A 19,928-nucleotide genomic window follows, 5' to 3' on the forward strand; every position below is an offset into this window, starting at 1 on the left:
AGGACTCTTCTTCTGAATAAATGGAGGCAGAAGAAACGTTTGGGCCAGTGTGTGTTTTATTATAGACGCCTCTCTAGGATAGGCTCAGACAAAGGCAACGGGGGGGGGGCTGTGTGTGGGGGGCGGGCATTGTAGCCCAACATCATGTGGGGACCCCACTTAGACATGCTGCCTGACCTCCCAACTATTCTGCCCATCTGGCTCAACCCACAAAAGCCACCGCTCTTTACAGCAAGCATCCTCTTTTGCGCCCCCCCCCCTTCCCAGGAGCTGGAGGCCACCCCCCACCCTCCTCAGGCCGGGGCCCCTGCGCGCCCCAGAGCACGGAGGCCCTCCGGCCTGGCTGGGGCAGAGACCCAGCCCCAGTTGCCCAGAAGAGCCGCAAGAGGCCCCACCGCCTTGAAGGAGGCGCTCCCGGAGAAGCAGCTTGGCCTGGTTGGGCTGAGATCGTGGCATGGGGAGGGGGGGGGGAGTGGGACAGAGTTCCCCGTGCCCCACTGCTCCCCGGGGTAAGCAGAGGCTACTGGGGGAGGCCTGGGACCCACAGCACGGGGGGGGGAGGCAGCCCAGCCTGCCCCTGGGTGAGGCAAGAGCGTCCCGCCCTGCAAGGACCGAGGGCAGCGCCCAGGAGCCAAGCCAGCCAAGGGGCCGGGCGGGCAGAGAGGCGTCCGGGGAACCGGCTCCGGAGAGCAGGATCTGGTTCGTGCAGGTCCGCTCCTTCCCTCCCCGAAGAGGGGCCGGCCCAGAGTCCCAGCCCCACGGTGCACCCACGGCTGCCTCGGCACTGGCTGCTCTCAGGAGCGGCAGCAGAGGGCCAAGGGGGCTGGAGAGAAGGCGGGGGCCCCCCAGGCCTGGGCCCCCAAGGAAGGCTCCCCGTCTTCGAGAGGGGTGGGAAAGGGCACGTGGGCTACACACACACATCCACCAGCAAGCACTGCCCCAAATATGCCCCAAGCCCTGGATTCTGCCCCTCCAGGCAGGCCCCTGGCACCGTCCTGGCCCCGCAGATGCCCACAACACACACACACTGATGCCACCCTGAAAACAAGAGGCCAGCTGTCTGCGGGGGGGGTCGCTTTATTCCACCTGCCCCCTCCTCTCCCCCCGCACCCCACAGAGCTGCCCTGAGCAGATTGCGCCTGGGGGGAGAAGCCAGAGATGGCGCCACCGCGGCAGCCGTGCTGGGGAGCTCCACACGCACACAGGAGAGGGAGCCTCGTGCCTGCAGGTGCTTCTGCTGCTGCTCTCCAGCCAGCCGGCCGGCCACGAGTCAGTAGTCCAGGCCCCTCATGGCCGCAATGCTGCTGGCCAAGCGCCGGGGGGCGTTCTTGGCGGCCTGCTTGAAGTCCCCGGGCTTGCTCTTCAGGAGGGCCAGGGTGCTCTGCAGGGCCTTGGAGGGCTGCAGCCCCAGGGCGTCCATCACGTTGACCAGGTAGTCTGCAGGAGCAAGAGCGACCCCCTCTGAGCAGGAGGGGCCGGGCGGCTGCTTCCCCCGCTGCACATGCATCGCCCCCTCGGAGGACAGGAGCCGCCGCCGCCGACCCGGGCAGAGTCAGGCCCGGGACTCCCCACTCTGGCCGGCAGCAGCAGCCACCGCTCTGTGAGGCCTTCCCAGCCACCCGTGAGCCGAGGCGGGGCTTCCTGCCGGCAGAGCAGCTCTGGTCTTGCAGGGCTGCCACGAGGGGGGCCCGGAGGAACGAAAAGCCCCCTCCCCCCAGGGGCAGCTCAGCCTAGCCAGCCGGCAGGGGCACCCAGGGAGGCACAGCTGCCCCTGCTTCCTGGCAGCCACTCAGCGGCTCCCCTCTCTCCCACCCCGCCCCACTGCCTGCAGGCTGGCCATTCATCAGGGAGAGCTGACGGCCGGCCAGGCAGCAGGGGGGAGCGAGGACCCGCCTGCCTCCTTGAGCGCCCCCCCCCCGCCCGGCTCCTGAGCATGAGCCCCTCCTGAGGGGAAGAGCCTCCCCAGACCCAGCAGGAGCAGCCCTCACCAATATCCGTGGCCAGCTGCTTGGCGGAGTGGGGGCTGAGCTCGGGGATCTGCAGGATGGCCTCGCAGTAGGTCTGCATGGTGGCCCGAGCCAGAGAGCCGAGCCAGTAGTCCGCCATATTGTCCAGCTCCGGCAGCTCATCACCTGGCGGGGGGGGGGAGGAAGTGCACGTGAGCGCCAGACACCGCCCCCCCCCGGGAGAAGCAGCGCTTGGAGGAGGAGGAGGAGGAGGAGGAGGGGGGGCAGGGCAGAGGTCCTGGCGGCTCGAGGGGGAGCCCAAGAGCTAAGCAGCCACGCCCAGAGCAGGCAGGCCGGCCTCTTCCCAGCCTGGTCTTTGGCTGGAGGGGGGAGCAGGAGGAAAGCAGACAGACAGACACCCCCCCGGCGCCATTCCCCATCCTCCTCACGCCTCCTCCGCATGGCACACGCCCGTCTCTCCCACTGACTCCTACCCTCCCAAGAAGGAGCCCAGATCAGAAGACAACTTGCCATCCCCGTCTCCCCCGAGGAAGCCACCCCCCCCCGCAGGCTTGAGCTCCCCTCCCACCCCTCTTTGCCCTGCCCCCCTGCAGAAGGGCCTCTTGCTGTGGGGGGACAGCTGGGCGGGCGCAAGCCCCTCGCCAAGAGGAACCCCCCCCTGAAGCAGCGTCCTGGGTGTTCTGGGCAAGCTCAGGCAACTCGGGGCGTCCGTCTGCACAGGGCTGGCCGGCTGGGAGCAACGAGGGAGCCTCCGTCACGCCCCCCCCCTAAGGGCAGCCAGCAGGCTCCCCACAAGCTCCGGCCTGGTGGGCAAGGGGGGCCGAGGCCCGGCCAGGGGACCCCCCCCCGCCTCCCCGGAGGAGCACACTGCTGCCTTTGTCCAGGAGGCTCTTCCCGAGGGGGATTTGGAGAGCCGAGCCGGGGGAACTTCCTCCGGCACGGGCCAGGCCCAATCCGGGGGGGTCCAGCGCTCCCCCTGCTAACTGGGGTGGTTCCCTTTCCCCACCCCCAGCACAGCATCCCTCCAGGGACGGTTGCGGGCGGGTTCCTTGGGAGATGGGGGCCCTTTTTCCTTCTTGTCTGTATCGATGGAAGCCGCTTTGGAACCTTCTGCTGATAGAGATGCCCCCCCCGTGGCCACCGCCCCCCCTTGGAGATGCAGCTCGTGCCTTGGGAGGGGCCAGGAGGGACACCCCCAACGCCCCACGCAGCCCAGTGCGCCCCCCCCCCCCCGCTACCTTGCTCGGGAGGAAAGGGCAGCTTCCCGGCGTGCAGCGCCAGCTCCAAGGCCGAGTCCTCCTGCGTCACGAAGGGCTCCAGGTGGAGAGGGAGGGCCATGATGTACTGGCCGATCTAGGAGGAAGCGGGCGGGGGGGGGCAAGAGTGGGGCAAGCCGCTCCGGGGATTCCACAGCCCTGGCGTCTGCCGCCTGAGCCCTGCAGCCCCCCCCCAGCAAGCCCAGGTGTGGGCAGGCAGCGCTTGCTCCGGGGTGGCAGAAATGCCCAAAGTGGGGGGCAGGGGGCCCAAAGGAAGCCCGGCTGCTGCCTCTCCTCCCCGGAGCTCCGCCTGCGCCTCTCTGTCCTGCCCCACACACTGCCAGCAGGCTGGCCATTCATCAGGTAGTGCTGCGGGGCAGAGAGGGGAGAGGAGCCCCCAGGCTGCCTCTGCTGGGAGGCAGAGGCAGCTGCTCCTCCTTGCATGGGCCCCCCCCCCCGCTCACACACAGGCTCTCACGTTGCTGATGTACTCCAGGGGCGTGAGGCTGAAGTCCGGCAGGTCGTCCGTCAGCATCTCGCCTGTCCCACTTGCGCTCCAGCCCTGGGGGGGGGGAGCAGAGGGGGCAGCTGAGGCCCCATTCCCAGCAGGGCGGCCACGGCCCTCCCCTCCAGACGCCGCCACCGTCTTCCGGGCAGCCCGAGGGGAGCCAGCCCAGGCGGCAGCAGCAGCAGCAGCAGGAGGCTCACCTCCATCTTGGCCACCTGCAGCAGCTGCGTCTTGATGCGGAGGAAGACCGAGTCGAAGGCCAGCTGGTGGGCCTGCTGGTTGAGGCGGGCCAGGGCCGAGCGGGAGGCGGACAGCAGGCCGTGGCTGGTCCCCTTCTCCTGCAGAGAGCAGGCCGGAGAGGCAGTCAGGGAGGGCGGGCAGGCAGGCGGGCGGCAGGAGGGGCCGCAGAGGGCTGGAGTCGCACACTCTGGGGCGCTGGGCAGAGGCCCTCCAGACCCCACGGAGCAGCTGTGAGCAGCCAGCCAGCCCCCTGCCTGCGGAGCCCATCACAGCAGGGGCCGGCTCTCTCCCGGCGGCGGGAGTCCCGTCCCAGCGGTGGGGAAGCTGCAGGCCTTGCGCGGGGCTGAGTCCCACGAAGGCCGAGCTCCTGCAGGCCCCCCCCCAGATCCCCAGGGCCCCCCCCCACCTTGAGCGTGTACAGGGTCTCCAGCAGGGCCGCGTATTCGGCGGGGCTGGCTTGCTGCAGGTAGTTGTGCTCCTGCCAGGGGTTCCTGGGGGCGCTGGGCTTCTCCTCGGCAGCGCCGGGGTCCTGGAAGGCGCTCAGGCTGCAGGGGCTGTACGTGTCCGGGAGGTACCTCCCTGCCGTGGAGAGGATCCTGCAAGCAAGGGCAGGGCGGGAGGGGGCTGGGGCGCCACAGCCCCACGCAACCTCAAGCAGGGCCGCCCTCCCAGGGCATCCCTCCCACCTCCAGCCCCAGATGCAGCAGGGGGGCTGGAGGAGCCATCTCTGCCCGCCACACCCGGCCTGCCTTCCGGAGGCTCCCCCTTTTCTGGAGGGACAGGAGAGGCAACCCTAACCCTGCCCCACCCTGCCCCCCCACCTGTTGGCCAGCTGCTGCTCAAAGTCTCCACACTGCTGCAGGAGCTCCCCACAGGTGGCGATGATCCTGCAGGGGAGGGGAGGAGACAAGCGCCGGCCACGTCACGGCAGCCCCACCCCCGGGCGCCCCAGAGAGACCCCTTTCTCCCGCTGGGGCACCACCAACATTCCCCAGGGGAGGAGGATTCAGTGGGTCGGATTTGTGTGGGGTCTGGCCGAGTGCAGAGACTGGGGTCGGGAAAGACTGGGGCTGGCTGGCTGGGGGGTGGCGGACAGCGGGCGGGGGGGGGGGGCTTCCCACGCCTGCTCCCACCTGACCCACCTCATGAAAGCAGAGCAAGGGGAGCGGGCCTGCTGGGCCCCCCGAGGACGCCGGCCCCCCTTCCCTTTGGGGCCCCAGACGGCCAGCTCTGCCAGCACATCCCCCCCCCCCGCTCACCGGACGGAGTTCTGGAAAGAGGCCCAGTCTTCCTGGAAGGGCGAATCCGCAGGGAGGCCGTCCAGGTGGCACTTCTTCCGGACAGACTGGAGGGCGTTGCTGAAGTCAGAGGCGTACCTGCAGGGGGGGGGGGAGCCGGAGAGGGGCCCGGCCCCATTCGTATGGCGGCAGCAGCGGGGGGGGCGGGGGGGCAGCCAGCCTCTGGAAGCTGCAGCAGGCACAGCTGGCGGCCTCTGCGCCCTGCGCTGGGCTTGCGGGAGCCCCTCTGGCTGTCCCTGCGGGGGAAGCGGGTCAAGGCGCAGGGTCTGACCCACCGGCCAGGACTTACTTGCTGAAGAGGGCCCTCAGGGCCTGGAGGAGGCCCCCGACCGCCAGCCCGGCAGTCAGCTGGAGGCAGTTGTCCACTGCGGCCAGAGCCAGGCCGAAGAGCTTGTTCCCCGAGTGGCTGAGCTCCTGCACGCAGTCAATGACCTCTCCGTGCTCCTGCACAAGCGCAGCAGATCGCAGCCGGGGTCAGCGGTGGCGGGAGGAGGTGCTGCAGGCTCGGGACCGGCCAAGGGGCCTCAGGCTGTGCCGGCTCCAAAAGGCACCCGCCCCGAGCCCCTGCAGTCGCTCTGGCTAGACCCCGGCCAGTGGCGAAAGGCCCTTCCCCAGCGATGCCCAGACTGGCTCCAGCACCACCCCACCAAAGGCAGGCAGGCAGGGCCCAAAGTGCCCTCCGGGGCCAAAAGGCAGCCTCAGCCCCCAGCGCTGGCCAGGAGCAGGAAGACGGCCGGCTGGCTGGCTGGGGCTCCTCTCTCCCGCCCCCCTGGCAAGGAGCCCGGAGGCAGCGGCAGGCCCCTCGCCCCGGAGGGCACCGCGCGCCTGCGCCCTCAAGAGGCTTCTCTCCCGCCTGCCTGTCCAGCGGGACAAGAACCCGGAGCCCCTGCCCCGGAGCAAGCACAGGAAGGGCCCCAGCTGAGCCGCCACCCTCCACAGGCATGTGGTGCCAGCCAGTCCCCGGGCCAAAGGAGCAGCGTCCGCCCAGCGCCCAGCGCGGGGGAAGGGGGCCGCCTTACCAGAGGGACCGTGCTCATCTGGATCAGGAGGTTCTCCTCCTCCAGGGCTCCGTACTGCAGCTGGAAGGGCTTGTAGGGGCCGTAGACGGCTTCCACCAGCTCCGTCACCTTCACCAGGTTGCAATCCCCTGAAAGGCCAAGGCGGAAAACTCGCCTCCTGGAAACGGCCCCTTCTCCGCCTTGTGGCAACGGAGGCCATGAATGCTGCCCCCACCCCCCACCCACCCCAACCTCTGGCAGCCGGGGAGAGCAAACCCCCCAGACTCTCCCCAGGCAAGACCCCAGGAAGCCCCTCTTTTGCTCCTCCCCCCAACTTGATGGCAAGGGCTTGGAGGGAGGGAGGGAGGAAGGGAAGATGTGGGCAGACATGGGGCAGGCAGGCAGCACGTCGTGCTCCGGCCCGTGACAAGAGTGGGCTTCGGCTTCTTTCTGGAAAAGCGGCACTCGGCGGCCCAACATGGGCTCATCACAGGGGTCCAGCTAGTCTGGAATTAGTCCAGACTCTGGCTGGCAGCTGCCCGGAGGTGGGCCTCTCTCTCAGCCCCACACCCGAGCGCCCCGAGCCGGACTGAGCCCTCGGCCTCCCCACACAGTCGCTGCGCTCTCCTGGGGAGCTCTGCCCCCCCCCCAGCTCAGCCCAGATGGCCCCAGAGGCAGCGCGGCTCCCCCTGCAGGCCCGGGTGGGGGCGCAGCAGAGACCAATGTTTTTGCACGGAGCCCAAGTGCGAAGTTGTGTTGACTCAAGGCAGTTGAAGAAATGTTCGGCTTCAGCAAACACCCTCAGAACTATGTCAATACTGCTCCAGCAAGTTAAACAAAGTTTGGTACAGATGTTATGTAACCAGTACATACCACCAGTGCAATGCTAAGGTGCAGGAGAGGGCAGCCCAGAGGGAGGAGGGGGCTTCGAGCCCCTTCCCCAAGAGGCCAGGCCACAGCATCGCCTTGGAGAAGAGGCACGGGCTGAGGGGCATTCAATCGTGCAGGCAGGGCAGAGGGTGGACAGAGAGGGGTCGCTCTCTCACACGCGCACAGCACTAGAACCCGGGTCAGCCCGTGAAACCGAAGGCTGGGAAATTTAGGACGGAGCAAAGGAATTCCTTTGGCACACAGCACACAGTCGATCTGTGGAGTGATCTGCGATGGGAAGTGGTGGTGGTCACAAAGGGGGCTCAGACAAATTCACGGACAACGGGTCGGTCCGGGGCGACGGGTCAGGAGGCTGCCGGCCCCCTCCAGCCGCAGAGGCACCATGTCCCGGGGAAGCGCAGCCGCAGAAGAGAGGGCCTGCCCTCGCCGGTGGGCTCCCCAGAGGCACCGTCTGGTGGGCCACGGTGGGAAAGAGGGTGCCGGGCGGGCCGGGCCGACTTGGGCCGGATCCAGCAGGGCTGTTCTCCACCGGCCTTCCCGTCAAGACTCCCTTGCGCAGGAAGAGGAAAGGAAAACTTGCCCCAGGGTGACCTTTTCAGGGCTGCACCCAAACACTTTTGACACCTGTGGTTGCTTTTGAAAAACAACTCAAGTCCTTTTTATTTGTTCAGGCTTTTACACCCGAGAGGCTGGCCAGGTCTCTCAGCTTTCCTGCTTCTGCTTTGCTTTTTTTATGGTGGTTGCGGTTTGGGGCATTTTATGGTGTTTAGCTGATTTTAAGGCTTTTAATGCGGTTTTTATGAAATTGTATTGTACTCTAACTTGGGCAAACTGCCTGATGACCGGGGGCCTAAAAACGGAGCAAATAAATAAATAAAGACCTGCCGGCCGGAGGGGGCAGGGTGCAGGGGGGGGCGTGTGCCAGGGCTTACCTAGGCTGGGCAGCATGGCAGCCTCCAGGCCCCGTGCGAAGTAGGCGGTGGCGTCATGGAGCCCCAGGAGGCAGCCCAGTTTCCTGTCGGGGCCAGCGCCATCCATGGCGGTGCTGAGGCACACAGGGATGGAAGGCACCAGCGCACCCAGGACCTGGATCAGCAGGACACACACCACTTGGTGGGGATTCTTGAAAACCTGCCAGAGAGAGGAAGGGGAGGTGGGAGGCCGGCCGGCCGCTGGGGCCACCTCCATGCATGCAGCGGTGCCCTCTTCCTGCAGGGCCGGAGGGCTCGGGTCAGCAGACCTCCCCCGTGGCACACCCTTGCCAGGCCCACGCCCGGAGCAAAAGGGCTTGCGTACACGTTTGGGAAGCCCCAGGACAGCAGGGAGCTCTTCTGCAGCCCACTGGGCACCCAACCCCAAAGGCCGCCAGGGCTGCTGGGGGCCCCTGCCCGGGGCGGCCATCCGAGGGCGACATGGAGCACTGCCCCGAGTACATTTCGCCGGCACGGACACGGAAGCAGCCTTGAGCCCAGGAATGGCAGCCGGGGAAGGACTGGAGCAACATTCATGCAGCAGCACGTTAAGATGCAGCAGGCCTCTCGGGGCCCCTGTTCGGCTTCTGCGGCAAAGGGGGTCTCCTGGCCACTGGCTTCTTCCACTGGCTTCTCCAATGGGCAAGCTTCCAGGAAACTCCCCGGCCCCACTTCTCACTCTCTTTCTCCACCTGACAGACTGGCAGCAGAAGGCCTGAAACCAGGCAAGGCTACAACCACCATCTGGCAGCGCCCGCTCCTTGGCTAGCCAGGCCCGGCTGTCCTAAAGCGGCTTTGGGTGCATCTGAGCCCCCGGCTCCATCTTGCTCCTGCCCATCAAGGGCAGACGCTGCCCTGGCCACACCGGTCCTCGTTCTCCTCCAGGCCCTCCCAGCGAAGCCTCTGTGATACATTCCAGTCCACCTTTTCGCAGCGGAAGTATTACGATAACCCTCCCGCTCGTAACAAACACTCTTATCTCACAGCAGAGTAAACCTGGAAGTGCAGGGTTGCCGCAATACCTTGCCAAAAGGTGGAATGGAATTTAGCTCAAATTCATCCCTCAGGTTTCCCCAGCCCCGGAGACAAAGCAAAGGCAGAAGGCCACCGGCAGACGCTCAACGTTCCTCTGGAGTTGCCAAACACGCTAGGCAGCGGCCAGCTCACCTCTTGGCCCACAAGTCTCAACGCACTCCGTTTCCGAAACAGAGTCTCCCTCAAGAGTACGGAGGCTGTGCTGCGAATATTAAAGAAAGAAGGCAACTCGGGCAGGTCACTGTTGGCTGCCCCCAACAATACGGGCCTTTCTCTTTTTCACGCTCTGGTGCAGATGAAATGGGAAATGCAGCTACCCGAGGCAAAATGCTCTTCTAACACCCCAATCCGGCCACGTTCAGACGAGCAAAAGGATGGCTGCCGGCGAGGCCACTGAACGCCGACCCTTCTCGGCCACGGCCCAGCCCACGCAAGGAATGCTGCAGTGAAGGGTGGCCTCACGCCTGGCGTCTTCAGGCCCTCTTAGACCTCGGCCAGCAGATGTCAGGACTGGCTGCTTTCTGCCTCGGCCTCATCGGATGTCTTCCCAGCACCAGGTGCTGGAATCGGCCCAGGCCTTTCCGACCTTTCTGTTCCAGTGCTGGGATTTCTTTTGCTCTGCTCTTTTACGCTCTGGAATGGTGCTGTCTTTTCGCGTTTAATCTCGTGCTAGCTGCTCCGAGTGCCTGGCTGCTGAACAGCCGGGCAACGCGTTTTCTAATCCAGTCAGCAAACTTCAGCTTACTCCAGTTCCACAGAAAACCGCATGAGCTCCTACTTAATACTGGCTACTCCTGGAATTGGGGTGAGCAGGCGCACGTTAGCAAAGCCCCCTAACCGTGGGGCCTGCCGTGATTGGGGCTCACTGGCTCACTGCTGATTCTGCCGCTTATCGGGGGGGGGAGAGCACGGGCGTGCTGTGGAATCCCCTCTGAACCTGGCTGTGCACACACATGCGCCCCCCACCCCCCACGCCGGCTCTTGGGCAACACACCCTGGAGCACGTCCAGTTGCAAACGGACAGAGGTTATCGCCACAACCCGGGGAGGGAGAAACCCCTTCGGGCTCCTTGCAGGAGGCGGCCTCGGCGGCACCTCCAGCCCTCCCCAGAGATAAGCATCAGCTCCACCGCTGCCCTTCATGGGTGAAAGGGCCCATCGGCTTAATCTGATGGAGGCGGCAGCCGCCTACGAAAGCTCCTGCCACAATAAACCAGCCCGGCCCCTCTTTGCCACCGGGCCCTCGGCTCTCTGGGCTGCCGTAAGGTTCGAGGCGGTGTGGTGGGAGGGACACCCAGTGCCTCGGCAGGAGGCCCTGGAGCGGCACACACGCCTCATTCTGCACCATTCACACGCGCCTGCAGCCCAGGAGGACCCCCCCCCGTGGAGACCACCAAGGAGGGGAGGCTAGACGCCCCCCCCCCGAGTTCTCCTCAACTCTTCCAGAAGGGAAGACCGTGTGTGCAGCCCCAAAGAGCCCCAGCTCCCTGCAGACCCCATTCTGGTTCACAACCAGGCCATCGGTCAACACGCCGCTTCTCTCCTGGCCACCCAGCCAAGAGGCAAGCAAGCCCCCTCGGCTGCCCCACGGCCAAACTGCCAGGGCCTCCACGACTGCAGCCTCCTCCTCCTCCTCTCTGCTCCCCACTCAGTTGCTGCAGCGCCATCAAGCACCTGCTTGCAAACAGCAGCATCACGCCCCCCCACCCCACCCCCTGCCCTTCCCCCCTTGAATCTCTCCCCTCCTTCCCTGGCTCGGAATCCCAGCCCCAGAGAGTGACGCAGTCTGGGGAGGAAGACCCAGGAGGGATGCCCCAGGCCAGGCCAGGCCATGGAGGAGGAGGAGCAGGCAGGCGGCAAGAGGCCAAGCCACCGGGAAGGCTCCGCTGGCCGGCTGGGCGGGGTTTCCATGAAGGCCACTGAGCAGCCATTGCCGCCCCCCAGCGCAGAGACCCGCCTGCCCGGTCACGAGGAGCCCCCCCCGCCCCCCCGCGCCATACCTGGGTGGCCCACTGCAGCTGGGAGTGCCAGGTGCCCAGCAGCAGGTCATAGAGCTCCGTCAACTGCCGGTCCAGGGGGAGGTCCGCCTGGCAGAGCTCCTGCCACACCCCCAGCAGCTGCACCTGCCGGGCCAGGGGAGAAAGGAGCCTCGTCAGCAGCCCAAGCAGCCCCTTCCCCCCAGCCCCCTCGGGAGGGCGGCAAGGGGGGCAGAGAGCAGGCCCGGAGCACCCCTGGGGGCGCGGGAGGAGGGCCCGTCACCTGCTGCCCCCACCCCCTGGGAGAAGCCGCTGCCGCTCTGAGCCCTGGGACAGCCAGCTCCCCTCCGGGCCGGCAGAGCCAGGCAGGCCGCGAGAGGCGCCCCGGGCACCGGCCCACCAGGGCTCAGCAAGCAGGGCCAGCTGCCTTCTGCCTGCCGCCACCACCACCACCCCGCCCTGGCTGGGCAGTGCCAGCCACTGGCAAAGCAGGAGGGGGCTCCTCCTCCTCCTGCTGCTCCCCCCCCCCGGCATGGAAATCCAGAGCCCGAGATTGACCCGCTGGGTCCGCTTGGCTCCGCAGGGCCTTGGGCTGGGGTGGCCCCCGTGGCCAGCCCTGCAGAGCCGTGAAGTTGGCAGGAGGCCTGGGGCTGAGCCGGCCGGGCAGGGCAGTGGCCTCCTCTCCCTGGGAGGAAGGGCAAGGCACACACTTGGCCCACTCGGACTCCGGCTGAGAAGCCTGGTGCCTGCGTTAAGCCCCACCTGGGGGGCGGCGGGACTGGGGACCCAAGAGAGCCCACCCGCAGAGGAGCTGCAGAGAAGAGGCAGCTTCTTGGCTCCCCCGGCCGCTTAATTAGCGTCGGTATGTCGCTGCTGCTGCTGCTGCTGCTGGCAGTGCGCGCCACCCACCCCAGCCCAGGGCGGCTCCGCGGAGCTTCCTGGCAGGGCCCCAGCCAGGCTGCTGATCCGGCTCTCTTGGAGAGGAGCAGCCTGGAGAGCAGAGGGCGAAGCGGGCCTGGCCTGCTGCCCACCGCTCGGCCTCCCGCTGCCACGGGCAGAACTCGCCCGGCCGGTCCCCACCTTGTCTGGGGCACCATCAAGGGGGGCGGGCAGCCTGCAGCGAGAAGGGGGCCTTCCTCTGCCCCACAGCGTCTGGGGGAGGAGGGGAGCGAGAGGCCCTACGCTGTGGCCAGGCGGCTGCTTCGGCCAGCGGGGAGCAGCGGTGGGCTTGCAGGCCCCGGCAGAGTCCGCCCTGTCCTGCTCCCAGCCATGGCCAAAGCAACAAGCAGAGCCCGGAGGAATTCCACGGGCCCGCGGCAGGTGCTCAGGAGGGCCGGCTGCCTCTGGACAGGGAGGTGAGCCTCGGCTGGGGGAGCTCACAGCCCAGGCAGTGCAATCCCCTAGGAAAGCAATCCATGCCAGCAGCCACCCACACATCTTGTGGCAGTGAGTTCCATCAGGTCCTCCTGCATCATCTTTTGCCTGATCTGAACCTCCTGCCCATCACTCCGCCACATGGACACTGTGAAGGGGGCAGGCTGCTAGAGCGGACCAAAGGGCCACAATCCACCAGGAGGCTTTCCTGTGCCGGCCCAACCGGACGAATGGGTGGGGGCTCTTCACCTCAATGGAGCTTGTGCAGGAGAAGCTCCCACTTGCCCCCACTAGCTAGGAGGAGGCAGAACTTGGGGTTTTTTGCCCCGGCCACCAAAATGTCCCGAGTGGGCCTGGGGGCCGAATTTGCAGCAGCAGCACCAACAGCCCCCCCCCCCCCCCGACCTGGGCAGCCCTTGTGGGGCAGCCCCCTCCCTTCCACTCCCCGCTGGGTAGTATTCAGGTCAAGAGGAGCCACCCCGCCACCCTCCTCCTCCCCCAGCAGAGCACCCCCAACCAGCCGGCTTCAGTTGGGCCGGGAGAGCAGCAGCAGCAGCAGCAGGGGGCACACCTTGTGGCATTTGTAGTAATACGCCAGCAGCTGGGGCAGCCGGTCGATTTCCATGAAGACTTTCACGAAGAGCCTGGCCTGACCTGAAACACACAGCGGGGAGGACACGGCGTTCGGCCGGAGACAAAGAGCTCTGAGAGGGACGGGAGGAGCCGGCCTCTTGCCTGGCCAAGCCTGGCTGCTTCCGCCCCATCCAGGCTGGGGGTGGGGTGTGGGGCGGGGGGGTGGATGTGGTCTGCAGGGCCCACATGGATTGCTGGAGCCACAGAGAGGACTGGGGCTGGGTCCTGGATTCGAATCCCACCTCTGCCACAGCCCCACCCTGCAGCTCCTTGCAGCCTCAGTTTCCCACCCGAGAAGTGGAAATTAAAAGTGCGCCCTGCAGCTCTGGGCCGCTCTACGCACCACACCCTATAAAGCCTGCAGGCACGGGCTCAGTTGCTCTCACAACCGTTCTGCGAGGCAGGCCCCGGGGGGAGCAGGGGGCTGGAGCCTGGGGCGGAGAGAAGCACGGCTTGCGGTGGTGAACACACAGGGGAGGCAGGAGCCGGCTCACGGCTCACGCTCTGAGCTGCTCCACTTGGGCGGCTCTGCAGACTCAGGAAGGGCGACGCAAGCAGGGAGCCCTTGCCAAAGCCCCAGGAGAGCAGGACGGAGCGCCTCTCCTGCCTTGGCCTGCCCCACGGATCGCCCTTAGACACCCGCCCCGCCAGTTCCATCCACTTTCCCCTCTCCAAATCTGTACCTTTGGAGTGGATGAGGGTGGGGAGGAGGCTCCCACTGAGTCCCCTGTAAGGGGGCTGAATTATTGTGCTTGCAACCCCACAGAGAGCCAGTGTGCTGCAGTGATAAGAGGGCTGGACTAGGACCAGGGAGTCCCGAGTTCAAATCCCCATTCAGCCATGACACTCACTGGGTGACTCTGTGCCAGTCACTTCTCTCTCCCCCTAGCCTACCTCAACAGGGTCATTGTGAAGATAAACATAAATAACAACAAATAAGTTTCCAAAGTGGTTTACATAGAAAAATAATAAATAAATATAAGATAAGATGGCTCCCTGTCCCCAAAGGACTCCCAATCTAACAAGAAACATAGGATAAGACACCAGCTACAGTCACTGGAGGAATGCTGTGCTGGGGGCGGATAGGGCCAGTTACTCTCCCCCTGCTCAATAAAGAGGATCACCAAGTTAAAAAGGGGCCTCTTTGCCCAGTGAGCTGCAGGGGTTAGGTCTGGGCTCCTTGCAGGAAGAGCAAGATATACATGTAAACAAAGCCCCCCCCCTCCTCCGCAAACCCCAAATGATGCCTTAGACTAGGAGAAAGCGAGCCTGCCAGTGCCTGCCACACACTGCTGCAAAGGAGCCTGGGCAAGAGCAAGGCGGGGGGGGGGGGGGGAGGCTGCTGCTCCTGCTCCAAAGTGCCCAAGCCTCGCCTGTCCTGTGCCTGGGACCAGGGCGCCCCCTCCTGACGGCTTCCTAGCAAAGCTCCAAGAGGGATCTACGCGGAAGCTGCTCTCCCCGGCCTGCCAAGGAAGGGCCCAAGGCCAGATCAAAAACACACACAGTTCACTTAAAGTCTGCCGCCATCTAGAAGAACGCTGGACGCTGGAGGAGGCCTCGCCCCTCCCGCCCCGCAAGCACCTTCTGCGCAGGCCTTGCCCTTCAGACCCGGCTTTTGCGCCTGGACGCGAGGCAGGCAGCCGCGGCGGCAAGCTCCTTTCGGCCCTCAGGAGTCTCAGGGCCTCTGGCCAGTTCCGTTTGGCATCACCTCCTGCGGACTACAGCCCGCCTTCAGCAGAGGCACGGCCTTTGCATGCCGCAGCCCATTTGTCAGCCTTCCAAGGGGCCACGAGGCAGCTCCCGGCTGCGCCTCTGCCAAACAGGGCTCACCTCAAGCATCCCCCTCGCCTCCGCCCGACTGCAGCAAAGGCATCATCGAAAGACCAGCATCCTCATCTCCCTGACCTAGTGGTCCCCACGGGGAGGGCCCAGTGTGAATGGAGAGACCCTTCCCGCCCCCTCCCTCAGCCCCAAGGCGGCATGCCCCAGATCCCCACTCACCCACAGACTGCGCACTGAAGGCCGCCACGATCTGCGGGCTGGCCAGGGCCTCCAGCCGGTTCTTGAGTGCCTCGAGGTGCACACACTTCTCGGAGTAGTCCGGGGTGTCCACCAGCACGGCCAGGCTGCTCTGCATGCTGGTCAGCTTGGCCGAGATCACCGACACATCCTGCCCCAGAGAAGAGCTCGGTCAGCAGCGGCAGCAGCAGCCCCCCAGCGCCACCCCCCCTTCCATGGGCCACAGGGAGTTCAAGACATCCCTGCAGGCTCTGTTTCTTCGGGGGGGGGCAGAGAACGAGGGAGGGGTGGCGTCTGTTTCCTCTAAGGAAAGAAATCCGTTCATTCCCCACGCCTCCCTTTTGGCTTTAGCGGGAGATGAACACCCTTAGGGGGAGGCAGTGCGGAGCCCCAGACTCAGCCAGCGCCCAGCACACGAGGCTGCATTTGCCAAGTCCACACAAAACCCTCGTGGGAAACCTGCACAAGAGCACCACACTCTCTGGAAATAAGGCCTGCTGGTGCGAGGGCAGCTCTGGGTCCCCTGCTCCTGTTTGGGGGTACCCCCAGTTTCCCCACTTCCAGCCACTACACATGGTTTCCTTTGCCTCCCTGCCTGGCCTCAAGCGGTCTGGAGATACCTAGCTGCACACAGGAATCGGCCCCCCCATGAACCGGAATGCCCTCCACGGACCCACAAGCCCAACCAGGAGAACCGGAGCTGCAGCGGCAAGCAAGTCCCCAAACTCAAGGCCCAGCTATTATAGCCGCACCCTCCTCTGTGCAGCTTGTGGAAGGAGGAAGCCTGCCCGCCTCCATCTGCAGCCGTGTGGGCACCTGCCTGCGTCTTAAAGGTCTCCTCGATGTCCGCACTGAGGGTGCTCCACTTGTCCGCTTCCTGGAGCGACTCAGCCGCCAGCTGCATCCTCGACTTCACGTGATCCAGCTCGACCAAGACCTGCAGACAGACAGACAGAACCGCCATGGGCCACGGGACGGCTCTGCCGCCCGGCGCCTGCCCTGCCCAGAGCCTTCCCCTCGGGAGTCTGCAGGGCAATTCCTCACTGCAGAACACCAAGTCAATTGAACCTGCATGCCACTGCGCCATACGCAGATGGGCCCAAAGTGGCTTGTCACAGACAAAACCAACATTACTACATATTCCAGTGGAAACAAGCCGCTATCCTTAACAGTGAATACAAACCTGCTACTAAAAAGAGCAACCGTCGACGTGTGACGTATACGGAGCGCACACGCTGAGGTGGGTGCACACGCGCGCTGGAATGGGCGCATGCGTGTAACGTACTTAAGCTCTGGCAGGCTAACGACGGGGGCGGGGGCGGCAGGGAGGGATGCTGCCGCCCCAGAAACTTTTACAAAAACCACAGCGCCGGAGGGGGAAGAGCGGCGGTGGGGGGGTAAGTACTACCCTCGCCCTTAAAGCTACAACCCCCCTCCGTGCCGAGCCGCCAGACCGGCTCGGATCCAGACCGCTTCGGAGGCCTCCAGCATGGCCTCTGAACCGGTTCGGGCACATCCCTACACTTCGGACCTCCTCTGCTCAGCGCATGCCTTTCGCTCTCCCATGGGGACTGTTCCGGCATCTTCCTTTCACAGAGACAAGCCACTCCGATCCCTAGTTCTGCTCTGGTCCAGGTTCAGCAGGGATGGAGCCTGGTCCAGTTCAGGCTAGTCAAGGTTCAGTCATTTGTTTAACAAACCTGAACCAACTCCTTCCTGGCTTCTATAGGAATGTTTAAATACCAGAACAGCAGTATGTACGTATGTGTTAAAGGGATCCCCATCAGGGGTCAATTGAACTGAACAGTTCACAGCCAGGAACCTCTTTCTTCTCTTTAAGGTTTTGCTGGGCTTTGGGTCCAAGAGAGGCTTTCAAGGAGCAATTTAGGTTCTGTTTCAACTGTGGGGACAGAGATTCAGTCGGATTTTCAGGTGAAATTTGGTCCAGCTCCTGGGTTTTACAGCTGCCCGAGGGGCAGTCCCAGCCACCAGATTCCCTGGCAATACTGCCCATGTGGATGATCCAGTTTCCCAAGCTGACAAGCACCATCCTCCATCGTGGCCAGTCAAGGGACAGACCGGTCTCTCCCCCACACCCCAGCTAAATGGGGCCACACTGACCTCCAGCAAGCTCACAGCTATTCAGGGAAAGCAAACTGTAGGCTCAAGTACCTGCATGGACTGGGCTGTGTCCTGCTCCAGCTTCTTAATATCCTCCCTCACCAGGACCATTTGCTCCTTCAGGAAAGTGGCCTCCTGCTTCAGGGCCTCCACCTCCCGCAAGACTCGAGGCATGCTCTGGAGTGCCTGGTGGCTGGTCTCTGTAGAGGAAAGGCAGCCGTCAGAGGCTTAGTGGACGCTGGGAACTGGCATGTAGGCAAAAACCTCAGAGCTGGGAAGGCAGAGACTGAGGGTGGAGAGCAGCAGCAGCAGCAGCAGCAGCAGAGGGTCACCAAAGGTCACCACAGTGTCTAGAAGGACACAAAGATCTGGCAGACCAGCATCCGAGATGTCCAAGAGAACCAGCAGGGTTGCACACCCCGTCTCTCTCTTAGCCGAGATCATCCCACAGGGCGACCAAGGCAGTCTCCTTTCCAAAGCCAGGTCTGAAGCCTGACTGGAGTGGATCCAGACCTTCCCCATCAGAGGAAGAGTTGGAAGAAGGGAGGGCCATAAGATGTCAAGCTGTTCCTGCCCTCCCCCTGCCTAAATGAGCCCCAGCACTATGTGTCCCCCCCCCACAAACCACTCTAATGGGGGCAGCCCCAGCCCTCCATTCACACCATCACCCAGGCACATAATTAAAAACAACGAAAACAGGAGCTGGCCACTTCAACGGCACAAGAGACTTTGGTGGAAACTTCTGCGAAGCCTCCAGCATTTTCCCCTCTTAAGGAAGGAGGACAGTTATGGCCTCCCAGCCCATCTGGGAGAAAAATACGCCATGAGCTATTAAAAGGCGCTGCCTTCACGTAAGGAGGACATCAGGAGATCCTGGCAACTGGGACAGACCAATGTGGGGTCCATCTAGTCCTTTCTTTCTTTCAGCAGCAGTGCCCCCCACCCTGGGCAATGCCTGGCCCAGGCTCATCTCTCCACTGCTGTCCTGGAACCTGGGTGCGGATCCTGCCTAATTCAAGCAGCATCACCTTCCACCGCATTGTTGACCTCTTGGATAAAGAGCTGCAGCTTCATCACCAGGGTGGCCGCGTGGGCATCCACCTTGCCGGGGGCTTCCTGCTTTACCGCCCGGAAGGCCCCATTCACCCAGGCCTTCACCTCAAAGTCATCAGCCAGGAACTTGGAGAAATCCATGCTGATCTTCCGTGCCCCTGCTTTGCACAGGATGGGTCACTGACAGCAGAGACCTGGAAGGAAATGAGGCAGAGAGACATTCGTAAGCAAATCCCAGTCCCCGGAGGCATGATACTGGCCTGTACAGTCCTGGAGTGGATCTCAAAATGCTTTTTGCTGGATAGGGCAGAAGCAGGAGGCTACACAGCAAACAGGAGTACAGTGGCCACCCTCCCTCCCACCGCCCCGCCAGCTAAGAGCAAGTGGCAGATGCACGTCCACAACGGAAGGCAACAGGTCAGCCACAAGGCACGCTGCCTACCTTCCAAGCGCCCTTCCTAGAAAGGGCAGGATAGAGCCCAGAGAGGTCATGCCCAGACTTCTCAACATACAAGCTGCTCACCAAGCAAGCAGACGCTCCAGGCAGTAACATTTTTAGGGGGCAGCAACAAAGCAAATGTGCAATCCAAGCACCACTGCAAGGGTGATGCCGAGAGCCCCCTTTGGATGCCAAGCACACACACACCACCCCCACATTGGCGCAGGGAGAGGATGAAACACTGCAAGTTGTGGAGGAGGCAGGACTGGAGAGAAGTCTCAGTGTCAGAATGCGGAGACCTGCCTTGCTGGATCAGGCCATGGGAGCCTCCCAGCCTAGCTCAGCTAGATGCCTCTGGAAAGCCCACAAGCAGAGCACGGGGAAGAAGACACTCCTACTCTCCTCTTCTGCCTGCCTGCTCCGGCACTTGGCCGCACTCGAGGGTAGACTACTCCTGAAGGTGGAAGCTCCATGAGCTCACACAGAGCCCTCTACGAGAACGGCTTCATGGCAAGCCCTGGTGGGGGGCACCTGCACACCCACCCACCCGGGGGGTCTGGGGGTGCTGCAGGCCCACCTGCGAGCACGCCCCACCGCCCTCACCTGTCTCAGGCGACGTCACCATCCAGTCCGGGAAGCGGCAGCCATCTTGGCTGTGGGCCTACCTGAGCACAAGCCCCGCCCCCCGCGGCTTCACGCCCTTTCCTGCAGAGCCTGGTGGGAACACCGCCGGTCCACACGCCCCAGGATTGGACAGACGCTCACGCTAGCCCCGCCTATCCGGCCAGCTGGTCGCCTCGCGATTGGCTGCCTCGTAAGAAGGGCGGAGGTCCAAGAGCAAAAAGTAGTTCGACCGCGCCTGCGCCGACAAGAGCAAAGCGACAAGCAGAGCCAACCGGGGTGGACTGTATCCTCCTGGATTTTATTTATTGCATATATTTTGAAGCTTGTTTGTCCGATGACCAACGGAGACCAAATTCTGCACACACAATCCTGCCACAGAAATTGGCCGAAGGCACTACCTTTTGCACCAGAATACACCCGGAGAAAATTTAAATATACTTTTTGTCGTTTTTAAAGAAATTCTGAATGTTATACTTCCAGATTGTCTACAAAAACCAGATTTACTATGAACGCTCCTACCTCTTAA

The 19,928-nt window shown here is 64.0% G+C and overlaps 1 protein-coding gene across 1 annotated transcript; it reads right to left on the minus strand.

Moving 5' to 3' along the window:
• Positions 1-38: 38 nt before the first annotated feature.
• On the minus strand, positions 39-19,516 carry COG7 (component of oligomeric golgi complex 7). Its single transcript, XM_053276667.1, has 18 exons — positions 19,382-19,516; positions 18,315-18,533; positions 17,338-17,486; positions 15,986-16,102; positions 15,148-15,316; positions 13,085-13,167; positions 11,164-11,286; positions 8,091-8,289; positions 6,289-6,416; positions 5,559-5,713; positions 5,231-5,347; positions 4,793-4,858; positions 4,378-4,567; positions 3,932-4,069; positions 3,702-3,785; positions 3,206-3,320; positions 1,989-2,132; positions 39-1,437 (listed from the first exon to the last, which is right to left on the minus strand). The coding sequence occupies exons 2-18, from the start codon at positions 18,478-18,480 to the stop codon at positions 1,271-1,273; spliced, it is 2,310 nt and encodes a 769-aa protein (XP_053132642.1). The 5' UTR covers positions 18,481-18,533; positions 19,382-19,516; the 3' UTR covers positions 39-1,270.
• Positions 19,517-19,928: the final 412 nt, after the last annotated feature.

This window comes from Hemicordylus capensis, chromosome 13, assembly GCF_027244095.1.
Source record: "Hemicordylus capensis ecotype Gifberg chromosome 13, rHemCap1.1.pri, whole genome shotgun sequence".
Classification (NCBI taxonomy): Eukaryota; Metazoa; Chordata; class Lepidosauria; order Squamata; family Cordylidae; genus Hemicordylus; species Hemicordylus capensis.

Excerpts from the sequence above, each read along its gene's own strand:
- COG7 (XM_053276667.1), bottom strand. The coding sequence starts at position 18,480 with ATGGATTTCTCCAAGTTCCTGGCTGATGACTTTGAGGTGAAGGCCTGG. Across the intron at positions 17,487-18,314 it reads GGTCAACAATGCGGTGGAAG|AGACCAGCCACCAGGCACTC; the intron begins GTGATGCTGCTT and ends TTTCCTCTACAG. Across the intron at positions 16,103-17,337 it reads ACACAGCCCAGTCCATGCAG|GTCTTGGTCGAGCTGGATCA; the intron begins GTACTTGAGCCT and ends GTCTGTCTGCAG.